The 13359-nt window shown below is 39.9% G+C and overlaps 1 protein-coding gene across 2 annotated transcripts in view; it reads left to right on the forward strand.

Moving 5' to 3' along the window:
• MARCHF1 (membrane associated ring-CH-type finger 1) overlaps positions 1-13359 on the forward strand; it is a 332745-nt gene that overhangs the window by 274782 nt on the left and 44604 nt on the right. For both annotated transcript variants that reach the window (XM_061191753.1, XM_061191754.1), the window contains one exon: positions 622-802. In XM_061191753.1, the coding sequence (XP_061047736.1) occupies positions 622-802 (181 nt within the window). The remainder of the gene's footprint in view (positions 1-621; positions 803-13359) is intronic.

Here is a 13359-nt window from a genome sequence, read left to right on the forward strand (position 1 = left end):
AACTTCTGTGACAATGATTATTGACAGTTTAGGCCTTTTGTTTTGACCAAATATGTGTGCATCTTCCTAGGAAAATCTTCATAGTATTTCCAAGTTGAGACTTTGTATATTCACTTCATTCCATAGTAGCATGTTAAAGTGTTTCAGAATTCTTCCACATTGGTAAGATACTATATGTAGTAAAGTATACACCCCATAAAACTACCATCAAAGTAAAACATTGAAGTTACCAGGTTCCAGCGTTCCTTAGAGTACTAAGTCGTAACTTTTGTATATGAAAGCAAGCTTGTGCCTATGGGCACTGACTTTTAACAGATGAAGGTGGGGACATAGCTCAATAGCTGTGCTGTTAAAATTGACTTCTGTGTAGGAATGATCGCACATTTTTTGACGTATTGGTGTCTAATGCCTTTGAACATGACTTAAGAGTCCAGCAATGACTATGCAAGGGAAAGGAAATTAGTATCGGCCATAGATTCAGCTCTAGCATTAAGCTGAAGTGCAATGTCCGTGGGTCCGAACGTGAGGTTGCAGTTTCTAACACAGCCTGGGATGTGCGGGAGGAGGATGCCGTGTGCTCCCCGAGGGAGAGATCTCACCCGGCTGCTGTGTCCTCCCCAGGATCTGTCACTGCGAAGGGGATGAGGAGAGCCCTCTCATCACGCCCTGCCGCTGCACGGGCACCCTGCGCTTCGTGCACCAGGCCTGCCTCCACCAGTGGATCAAAAGCTCTGACACGCGCTGCTGTGAGCTGTGCAAGTACGACTTCATCATGGAGACCAAGCTCAAGCCCCTCCGCAAGGTAGGGTGTCGCTGGGACTGGTGTGAGAGAGACGGCCGACAAAGCAGGCATTTGGTTCATTGAAGTATAGTTGACTTCAGTAAAAATGTACAATGTTGTGTTAGTTTCAGGTGTACAGCAAAGTGATTCAGTTACACATACATATTAAAAACCCATTTCTTTCCGCAATAAGATTTTGCTAACATGCTAGTATCCGCTAAGAATACACATCTTGGGTTGGGCTCAATATGTAAAATGCAGCCAAGTGTTTGCAGATAATCCTCCCTACTTCTGTTTTAGAGTCTAGGGCCTCTGATTTTTGTTTCACTCTTCAAAGTCAAAGAAAAGCGTGTGCATGTGTGTGTGCGTGTGTATGTGTGTGTGTGCATGTGTGCATATGTGTGTGTGTGCAAAATATACCTGTGGGTCAATGTAAGTGAATTGATGAGAGCTGTGAGAACATTGTATTGATACTTACTGAAGTCAGTTCCCGAGAAGGTTAGATAATAGATCCCATAGATTAAACAATATGAACCCACCTAATTTCTTGAAAGCCAGGCATTAGGTAATGGAAGAGAATGATGTCTTCTATAAGGCGTGGACTCTTTTTTGTGTTTGCCTTTATCTGGGGATTTGGTTTGATAGTTTATGTATTATTTTTATTTTTTCATGTATTATTTTTCCATATTGTGCATCAAGCTGCAAGAGAGAGGTAAGTATTTTTATCTATAAATTTAATCTTCAAATTTCTCATTTGTGTTATATTTTTCTAAAGAATGAAGGTAAGAATTGAGTTAAATATAAAGTTAGCATCTAAATCAATGCTGGCAGAGGATAGCTTGTAAAGGATGCAAACGAAGACAATGAACTTTATATACTTCATGCATGATAGCTGGGATCCTGGATTTTAGCATGTTAACTTATCTTTTAGCCTAACTGAAGCCTTACGTATACGGATGCCTCAATTTCCAAAGGAGAGTATGGAGACTGCAACTTAAATAATGAATCTCCCTAGAGCTGCTTTTTCATTTAAATTTCATGCAAAGAAAAAGTGGATTAAGGTGATGGGTTCCAGGATGAGCAGAGATGTAAAGCAAACAAGAATATTCCAATAGACGTCTGATTGGTGGCTGGCCATTGCAAATCTTCATGAATTCTGTAAATTACAGAGAGGGAGAACGACAGTCCCTGCTTTCGTGATAGCCTTGATTTTTCAAATCTGCCAGTGGTTTATAGATGTCAAAAATGGTGCATAAGACACCTTTGAGTTATGGATTTTTTTAACATGTGGGGTGACCTGAGTGCCAAAAGGTGACACTCTGATCCTCCCAAGTCCCAAAGCAATCGATGCCAGAAATAGAGATGGACCCTACCTCCTTGCCCTTTGCTTTATCCACTGAAGGGTGCTGTGTGCTCTCTGGAGCCGCTACATGACACACTGTGCTCTGTGATTCTGTAAATTTCTCTTCTTGCCCCTCAGGGAAGTACCAATTGTTTCATAACGTCTGTATAGTTCTCCATTTTTTTCAACCTACATCTGTATAAAATTTTCATTTCAACTTTTCAAACATAGTATTTCAATATGAGAACAACAATCTAGGATAATAAAATATTCTAATTTTCTCTTCTTCATACTGTGTGCCCCTCCCCCATTTGTGTATCATAAACAGTACATGATGCTGTATGGACCTTGGAAAGTCTTCTACCTTCAGCTTTTCTAGAGTCACCCCTGACTTACAGCTTTGATCCTTTCTTAGTATTCCATTCCCAATAAGTTACAATCCTTTCAAGAGGTCTTTTTTTTTCCTCAACCAACCTGTTTACAAACCAGAGAAAGACTATGAATACATCTATCTTTTTAATCTTAAACTCAGCCATAAAAAGGAACAAAATTGTGCCATTTTCAGAGATGTGGATAGACCTAGAGACTGTCATACAGAGTAAAGTAAGTCAAAAAGATAAAAACGAATATCGTATAATATTGCTTATATGTGGAATCTAGAAAAATGGCACAGATGAACTTAATTGCAAAGCAGAAATAGAGACACAGATGTAGAGAACAAACTTATGGATACCAAGGGGGGAAGGGGGTGTGGGATGAACTGGGAGATTGTGATTGACACATGTACACAACTGTGTATAAAATAGATAACCAATGAGAACCTACTGTATAGCACAGGGAACTCTACTCAATCCTCTGTCATGACCTAAATGGGAATGAAATCCAAAAAACAGTGGATATATGTATACATATAACTAATTCACTTTGCTGCACAGCAGAAACTAACACAACATTGTAAAGCAACTATACTCCAATAAAAATTTAAAAAAATATATATTGCAGCAACCTAGTGGGCACATCCTATCTGTTGATTAATGAAATACCCCAGTTTCTTTTCACAGATGTTTCCTTTGATTGGTCATAAGTATTGATGAAGGGCAGCATGTCAACATCCTTCATTTTTAATAACACATATACCTACAGAGGATGTCAGAATCTAATCCAGAGGCTGCTTCCCAACAGCCCACAGATGTGTTTTACTTGACCCACAGGGCTGAAAATTTGAATCTGTGATTATTTCATGTAGAATCCCATACATCTGTATTTACTTGAAAACCACTGTATCTGGCTTGACAGGAACCACGTTTCCGTAAGACAACCACCAGTGTAGCTAGCGGGAGGCTGGCCCCTTTGTAAAGCTGTTTGCCCTCAAGGGCCCTGCATTTCTCAGTCCTCCCTCTTTCTGATCCTGAGAGGTCTCCTCTCATTTGAGCATGAGATCTCAGTGATCTCTGAGCATCAGATCTCTCTGTGGCTCTGGTGTACAGATCTGAATTTTCAGCTCCTGGTCTAACATGGTCTAACACAGTCCTAGACATAAGAAACATGCATGCTGTTCCTACCTCTATGATTTATGGGCTTTAAAAACCTAGAAAAACGATTCCACACTTTCACTTTCTCCCTTAAAATTATTGGGCCCTGTGATAATACTTCAATGGCAGTATCTGAAATGACTTTTCAGATTTTGAAGTGATGTGAACTATACAGACATGAGGCATATTTAAACGGTTCTGGATGGTTTATTTTCATGGGGCTGAGATTCATCAACAGTTTTCTTTTGGTAGTTTTCAAGTGGTCATTAAGAATGACAGGTACAGCATTTAATTAGGATATATTCAAAGTACATCTAATTAATTGCTCTCAACTCAGTAATTCTATTACAATTTATAACATTCTAAAGACCAACCACATGAAACAATTAATTTAGCTAATGATTCTGAATTTCTATCATTAGCCAATGGAGGCAGGAGATTCTGTGGAGATGAAATGGTTTCTTGACGTAGAAAGATACAAATCTTCATAGTCTGACAAACCTTGGGGCTTAATAACCTCTAAAGATATCAGTGAAAGCTCACTTCATTAATTGCTCCTATTACTACACCAAAATCTAAGTTAGTGAATTCATCAAGGTATCCTAATGTTTCCAGAAGAAAATCTTTGAAGTCTAAATAAAAGCAAGGCCTTATTTGAGAAAAAGCAATTTTCATCACCTTTAAGTCAGTGGCTCAGCTACTTTTATAACACTCAGTAGAAGTCTCATTAATCTACTGAGTTACCAAGAATCAGAAATAATTCTCAGGGCCCAGAAAAGTCAAAAATATAGAAAACACAGCAACGACTAAGTGCAGTCTGGAACTGCATGCAATCTCAGTTAGGACGAGGAAACTAATCTGTTCTGAAGCTGAAGGACTGCATGGGGCTCAGATCTGAATCTCACTCCTGAATGGGAGAAACCAGCTACCGGACAGAAAGCTAAGCTTATGAGGACAGAGAATACTCCTGACACTGTGTGTCCTTCCCTAAAAGAGTTCTCTATATGGTTTTCCATTTACAAACTATTTGACAAATAGATAATACAAAATATGCAAGTCCATGCATCAATTCCTTGTCTCATTTCTACAAATAAAATGAGGCAGTGAATCAATTCAATTACCTTTGCTTTAGTAACAATTAGGTCAAACCATATGCACTTGTCATTTTTATAGATCAAAAACAGTTGAAGATTCGAAAGTTCATAAATGTAAGTTCTGTAGAACTTATTATGCTAAATAAAAAGGAATAATCATTTTGATATTTTTAAATTTATTTTATTGGAGGATAGTCGATTTACAATGTTGCGTTAATTTTTGCTGTTCAGCAAAGTAATTCCGCTATACATATATATACCTTCTTATTCATATTCTTTTCCATTGTGGTTTATCACAGGATATTGAATATAGTTCCCTGTGCAATACAGCATTTTTATATTTCTACATTTCCGCCATAGTGACTTACAACGCTTTAGCTGAAATACCTATTTTTAGAAAATAAAGAACTGTATTTAACAACTACCGTGTTATTTTTTTCCTTTCCTTAATTTGAGGTAGCATCCCTCTTTCAGAATAGCCAAGAGCCGCTGCAAGTTACCATAGCAGGTCAGCCACCCCAAGGATGTTACTGATTCTCTGCTGAGCTGGAGCTCTTGCAGTTCGTGGCCTTAACATTGGACCAGGCAGGATGCAGTCAGATTCCTAGCCAGCAGCTTCTGGCACCCTACTGAATAATCATACATAATAATACAGAAAGGGAATTCAAAATGCGTCCTTTACTAATCATTACGGGTGATTTGCAATTTCACTAACGCGACCACCACAGACTGCATGTTCTACTCTGCGCCAGGCATTCGGAATGTGCTTCTCCATTAATTTCATCTCATTACAGCCCCATTGTGCGTCGGCACGTGCAGCCCATTTTACAGATGAGCAGGCGAGCCACTTGCTGTCTCGCACCCCGAGATTCCTGACTCCATAGCGCGTGCTCGCTGCATGGCATCTCACTGCCATAAGCACTGGGAACCTTGCCCTTTAAGCATCAAAACTTCCGTTTTCACTTAAACTGTCTAGTGGAAGTCTTTCAAATTAAAACTTTCTAAAATAAAATTGTTTCTAAAACCTTCCTCTTTAAATTGTTTTTTATTGGAGTACAGTTGATTTACAATGTTGTGTTAGTTTCAGGTGTACAGCAAAGTGATTCAGTTTGTGTATATATAAAACTGTTTCAGATTCTTTTCCCTTTTAGGTTATAACAAAATATTGAGTAGAGTTCCCTGTGCTATCCAGTAGGTCCTTGTTGATTGTCTATTTTGTATACAGTAGTGTGTATCTGTTAATCCCAGACTCCTAATCTATCCCTCCCCCTTTCCCCTTTGGTAACCAGAGTTTGTAAACCCTTCTTTTTTAAACATGCTGGTTTCACCCAATCTATTTTCCCAATACTTAGTTACATCATTATATAAACATCAATTATTTTACAGGCTGACAGCATTAACAGCCTCGGCCGTTTATCGTCACTCCGATTTGCCAGCCTTCTGTGCTTTGCCAGCCCTTCTCTCTGCTTTTCGTTGTTTCTCTTTCTTCCTGCGCTCAGAGCATGTGCTTCAGCCCTCCGCTCCTCCAGTAGCCCTTATTCAACATATTGCGTAGCTACTGCCTTTTCGCTTTAAACAACAGGAACAACAAAATCAAAATTATAGACTTGGGTCTATAAAAGGCTGAAGTCAGTTCTAGATGAACTTCTGCACGATTCTCTTTGATCATCGGCAAGGGTTTTAGCAAGCGTGTCATGCTGACATCGGTCTAGTGTTCTTGGAGTTCTCCATAGCATCCTTCTTAATTCTCAGTTTTACTCAAATTACTTGGGATTACATGATAAGAAAGCCCTCCGCAAATGAACTTTTGATGTCTCCAGGCTGTTCCCTTATAGTCAGAGCCCAGCTCTTGGGAGCAGGTTTGCTGTTTCATTTCTTCACAGACGTGGAAGCCTGGAAGCAATGAAAATCTCTGCCCTAGGACAGGGCCAGACAAAGCTTCCTTTATACTACTTGCAGAACATCCATCTCATAATTTGCGATGCATGCTCATTCAACCATCTTCTTGCTGAGTTTCAGTTTCGTTATTATATGAGCCCTCAGTGATTTCGAATACTCTTAGGAAGTGATTCCGTTTTCAAACTCACAGTCTCCAAATGATCCAGGAAGTTTTCCACACAGATTTCTCACCGTCCAGTGGTGGCGTTGTCTCCAGCCCGGCACTTCCCTTACCTTCCAAGGGCTTTATTCTGTGAGAAGGAGGGGCCAGCAGGCTCCTAACTGCTTGCTGTGGGAAGGGAGAGAGTGAGTCAACCACCAGATAACAGAAAGAAGATCATTAAAAGAGAAGTAGTTCAATTCAATTGGAGCATTATCTTCTCTACTCAAACATTTTTCTTGGTTTTTGTTGTTGTTATTTGTTTTATTGCCTTACCCTCATGCTCTCGATTGAACTACAATTGATATTTCGATTAAAATAATATTCCAGGGTGAGTAGATAACAATCCCGACATGTCTGTGTCAGATAATCATGAGATGGAAAATACAAGCATCTCGCATATTTTTCTAATAGGTACCTGGGAATTATCACATGGCCTCATCCTTTTGTCTTTTGAGGAAACACTCGTCGGTCAATTAGTCTGTAAAATTTCAAAAACAAAGAAACAACTGTGTAGTCAACTGGGCTCAGTAATATAGAATAATTGGTTCAAAATAGAAATATTCTTCTCTGGGGAGCAGATCTTCTTCTTTTGTGAAGCTTGCATCCATAAAGAGGCCTCCCCTAGGCAGAGTGGACCCCACAGCCGCAGCCAGCTGTGTTCTGAATGGTTGTTCTGGAAAGGTGCCAATGGGCCCAGTTCACTCATTCACTCAACTCCCTGTAGGATCTACCACGTCTCAGTGGTGCTCAGCAGAGAACCAGATAGAAAACCCCTGCTCTCAGAGGGCCTAGAGTCCCCTGCAAGAAGGATGGAAAAGGATGAATAACTTACAATAAGGTGTAATAAATTTGAAAAGCATGGTAGTTGGTGGGTAGTGATGTGGGAATCAAGAATTTTCTGTGGGAATGGGAACGGTCATTCGGAGAGAGCAAGCCACCGTATATTTGGTCTTTATTCTGAGACCATCATATCAAGAGGGGTTTTTTTTTGCAGTAACTATAGACACATAGCAAAATGTCTCTTCTCTTTTGTTCCCCATGCTTCCCATAACCTGGGGTAATCAAGAAGGTATTAGTTACCAGTTGAACATCTGGGAAAACAGAGCAGGATTTGCTAGGTCTCCCAAAGGAGACATAAGTAAACTATCCCTGAATGATCATTGTTGGCTGGAACATTTCTCTTCAGTACTTCCTTATTAGAAGTCCCAATTGTATACTAATTTAGTTCAGTTTCTCTCTTTGAACATTATCCCTTGAAGAATATAACTTCACTGGGTTGGTTAGAACGTTACCTGGTGTTAGTATTCTAGATATGAAAAGAAACACTTAACTTACATTATATTCTTTACTGAAGTCTTTCACTGGACACAGTGCCCCCCGCTTGGGAGAATCTAGTTTTCTTTTGCCAAGGATAAGGGACACACAGAATGGAACTTCTTTTATATACTGTGTATTTTGATATTTGAAATGTAAACTATGGTTAAAATGATGGAATCAGTGTTGCAATGATCCATATGGAAAGCATAAAAGCATCAAATTAGAATGTGCAAAAGCAGATGCACATCTGCACACACACACACACACACACAGTTACAAATAAAGCTTTCCCCAAAGCATCATCTTATGACAGAGGGTTTTTTATGGGAAAGAGGTATGTATATATTTTTTTAACATCTTTTATTGGAGTATAATTGCTTTACATTGTTGTGTTAGTTTGTGCTGTATAACAAAGTGAATCAGCTATAAGTATACTTATATCCCCGTATCCCCTCCTTCTTGCGTCTCCCTCCCACCCTCCCTATCCCACCCCTCTAGGTGGTCACAAAGCACCGAGCTGATCTCCCTGTGTTATGTGCCTGCTTCCCACTAGCTCTCGGTTTTATGTTTGGTAGTGTATATATGTCCATGCTACTCTCTCACTTCGTCCCAGCTTACCCTTCTCCCTCCCTGTGTCCTCAAGTCCATTCTTTATGTCTGCATCTGTCTTTATTCCTGTCCTGCCCCTAGGTTCATCAGAACCATTTCTTTTTTTAGATTCCATATATATGTGTTAGCATACGGTATTTGTGTTTCTCGGAAAGAGGTATATTTATATTTGTCTTGCACTTTCATTTTTCTTAAGATGGTGGAATGATTATCCAATTACTTTCATATTTAAATTTTCCTCCAACTAAACATTTCTCTCTTGGCTGGGATTTTTTTCTTAATTCATTGCTCAAATCTTGGCATAAAACATAAGAAAAAATTTTCCCTATATTTTTGGTTTAATATTTTGAAACATAAGGCACTGGGAATCAACATGGCCTTTTGAAAAACTATTTAAACCAAGTCAGATTCCTTTTCTATTGGATTGACAAGTAAGAGAGAAATGAGGGAGACTTTGATACGATCTATCTGGGAGGATGGTGTCGAGCCCCACCTAGCCCATCAACATGCGTGTGTGATGCTATGAACATTATCATGAGGTCAATGGCTGGAAGATTTCACTCTAAAAGAGGACCAATCCCTCACAAGCCAGCTTCCTTCCGATTTTCTACTCTTGCCTCCCTGGTACCATCAAGCGGCTCCTCTTTCTTGCTTCCCACATAGATACACCACAGCCTCTTCATACCATGCTGTCACCCTGCATATGAACGCTTTGCCCCAAATTAGGCTGATTTACCCCGCCAGATATGGCAGGACCTGCCCCTGTGAAATGTACAGCGTGAAACATTTTATAAAAAGTGGGGAAAGTGGGTCAGGAGGCAGAGAGGTTGGGCAATCCGTACCCCATTCTCTTTCCCGTTCTCTCTGAGGGGCAAGCTATTCTCCCCTAAGGGAGGTCCCTCCACACGGAGACCTGAAGCAAAGGGAAGAGGTTTCCCTGGAAGACAAGAGCGCTAGCATCATAGGGATCTTCCTCCAGGGGACCTCACACTCCACTCCCAAAACACAGAGACCCCTACAGTCAGGAATGAGTCATACGTTTAAATCCTCTTTTAACTGAGATATACAGAGAGGAGTTACAGTAAATTTTAAAAGACAAATAATCCATTCAAATAGTAAAGGAAAGAGCTACAAGTCAGAAGATCAGATTTTTTTAAACATGTGATTCTTTTTTTAAAGATTTACTTACTACTTTTCTATTTATTTTATTTATTTTTGGCTGCGTTGGGTCTTCGTTGTGGCGCATGGGGCTCTTCGTTGTGGTGTGTGCGCTTCTCTCTGGTTGTGGAGTGCGGGTGTTCTCTTCTCTAGCTGTGGCACGCAGGCTTCATGTAGTTTGTGGCATGTGGGCTCTAATTCAGGTGCGGGAGCTCAGTAGTTGTGGCACATGGGGCTTAGTTGCCCCGCGGCATGCAGGATCTTTTAGTTCCCTGACCAGGGATCGAACCGGTGTCCCCTGCATCGTAAGGTGGATTCTTTACCACTGGACCACCAGGGAAGTCCCAGAAGATCAGATTTTAATTCTGGTTCTGAAACTTAATCCCTCTGACCTTTGCCTCAGTTTCTTCATCTGTAAAATGAAGAGTCTGGACAAGATTATCTTTTAAGCTTTTTCCGACATAAAATTCTGTGATTTCACAAAAAAGCAAAGTGAGGAATCTGAAAGAGAGAGAGAAAGGAAGGAAGGAAGGAAGGAAGAAAAGAAGGAAGGAAGGAAGAAAGGAAGGAAGGAAGGGAGGGAGGAAGGGAAGGGGGGAGGGAGGGAGGGAGGAAGGGACCTCGCATTAAATGAATTTTAAATGTTCAGAAGAAAAACTTCACACCCACAGTAGCTCAGGTTGTACAGGACAGGATGCTGAGTAATAGAGTCCAAGTTCAAGTCCTGAAGAAGTAATGTGTGTGCTTTCTCAACCTTGTTACCCTTTAGAGCAAACCATGGTGGGAAAAACAAGACACACTCTCTCCACATTCAAAAAAGAAAGCCAGTGAAAAGCATGACTAAAGGAAGACAGGGAAGAAGAAAGGGAGAGGGAAGAGGAGAAAGAAAGAAGCAGAGAGAGGAAAGGGGAGTGTATGGGGCGGCTGAGTACCCGAGGTGTCCTGGGAGGTGACTGGAAGCTAGAGGGTCCAGGCCACACTCTTCTTTTTTTTTTTTTTTTTTTAATTAACATTTTTATCCATTTTCATTTGTAGGCACATATGTTTCTTTTAAATTAAGGTTATGGTTTATGTATACCAAAGTGTACCACTCTTGTACAGATCTATTTTATATATATATATGTCAGATATAGAACATTGGCATAAACATTTTAGCATCTCAGTATTGATTACATATTACAAATTGCTTTCCAGGAAGTCTTTTTTCTTATAAGATGTAAACAGGTCATTAAAAACTAAAAAAAAGTCAAGCAAATTCAAATGGTTCTTGACAGCAAGCTTCCGCTACATGGAAGACTCCTGGCCCTAAGAAAAGAGGCAGGCTGGGCTGAAAGTCATCTTCTCTTTGCACAACCAAGAAAACCAGTGTAGACTGAAGGGTTAGTTGAATCCAAGAAAGATTCTGTTTTCTTGAAGGCTAGTGTTTCTGTAAACGTAGAGCCAGTTTAATGCAAAAGTTGATATTTTGATGAAGTCTTTCTACCAATAAGCAAAGCTAACAAATTTTTGAGCTAGATCTTTTCTGCCTCCAGGAAATGACTTATCTCCCAAGAGACTGATAATCTCCTACTAGACTCTCTGCATAAATAAGACCACACCATAGATAAGGGCCAACTGTGTCTGAAGGACCACACTGAGAGGGTTCCAGGAATGCCCAGTCCTGATTCACTGCTCCCACTTTCATTCAGTCAGTCAACAAACATTTACTGAGCATCTACTATGTGCCAATCACTGTCCCTGGTAGTAAGATTAGAGTGATGAACAAGCAAAGTCCTCTGATCCCAGAGAATTTACATTCTTGTGAAGTGGGGATGAAGGCTGAGAGTTTGAAAATGAGTTAGTCAAAATATTTTGAAGTAGACTTAAAAACTATATGGGAGATATTTTTAGTAACTCTGGGCAGGGTTAATAAAATTCCAGCTATTACATTATAATCAAAAGGAAGTTTATGGGACTTTTTAGGTATTGTGAATCCTCAATTTCACAACTACCTCTCTGTTCCATTAGCAGAACAATTTAATAAAGAAAATTAAATGAAAAGGTCGTTGAGTGAGTGAGGAACCAAAGCTGGGAAGATACACAAAGACAACCCTGCCCAAGTTGGCTGAGAAAAATTACCCCATGTCTGTGGAAAGCTGCTCAGTCCCACAGAGAATTCACTTTCTATTGGGAGCCAGGCAGGTAAGATAAATGAATGAAGCAGCCTGGTTGTAGGAGGATAAATGGCAAATAAGCCAATACCGGTCCTGTGATAAGGAGTGGCAGAGACTGTGGCACTCTGAAATAGACATGCCTACTCTAAACAGAGCAATCAACAGTAGTTGATTGTTGCCAAGTCAACTACTTTTCCCGATGAAGCCACAATTCTGGATTTAGCTTAAATCTCTTTTGATTTTTTAAAAACAATCATAACTAATCAAACTCAAAATCTATTCGGGCAAAGCAAAACAGATCTGAAGGCTAGATTGAGCCCCCAGACCAAGAGTCTATGACCTCTGCAGGGTAGAAATGCCTATCTATCTTTGCAAATATCTCCCCAATGGAGTAGGGCATGATGCAGTGAAAAGAACCTGGGCTGAGTGTGCAGGACAGCGAAAGTCACACCCCCAGTGTAGCCACCCTGTGGCTGTAGGTGCATCCTGTGACCTGAGATGGGATCTATCAAATTAAAGGAGGAAGGAGGAACGGTGGCAATAATATTGATATCTACTTTACCAACTTTTCAGTTTATACCGAGGAATAAAATGATGTAAGTACAAGTCCTTTGTCAGCAGTAAAGTTCCACAAAGTGGCGGTGTTATTACCTTCCCCAGTCTCCCATCACCTGATGCTCTAACAAATTCACTTTTGCACTCTTACTAAATCAGCGTTCAGCATTGAATTCACTGGAAGGCCATTAAGAGAGTAGCATGCACATTTTCAAAGAACTATTTCTAAAGCATTGGATGATTATAGGGGTACATGCATTGATTAATTTGTTCAGTGATTCGGGGTGTTTAGTCATCCACATAAGAATTATGTTGGTTTATGTTTGCAGCTTAGTTTATCTATAAAGAATTTGCTGAGCAAATTAATAATGTAAGCAAGGTGAAGGCAGGAAAATCATTAACATACTGAAAACTTCTAAGGAGTTCATAAAAATGTTCAAGAAAATAATTAGCCTTGCCTGGCATATTTGACCAAAATTTATTTCGTGTTTACTTTCTAAAGGGTGACCGCTAAGTGTACTGGGCAGTCATTTGCATATGAACACCTGACGTAGTTGTTAATCATTTTTATTGATGCATTGAAATATTTCTTTTAAAAACTTCTGATACAAAGTAACCCAATAGCGTGGTTATTTTTATTTTTTTCTACCTGACTGTGTAATGATTAGGGCTTGAGCTCTGGAGTCAGCCCGCCAGTGTTTGCACCTTGAAAGGAGT

Source organism: Eubalaena glacialis, chromosome 5 (assembly GCF_028564815.1).
Source record: "Eubalaena glacialis isolate mEubGla1 chromosome 5, mEubGla1.1.hap2.+ XY, whole genome shotgun sequence".
In the NCBI taxonomy this organism is placed as follows: domain Eukaryota; kingdom Metazoa; phylum Chordata; class Mammalia; order Artiodactyla; family Balaenidae; genus Eubalaena; species Eubalaena glacialis.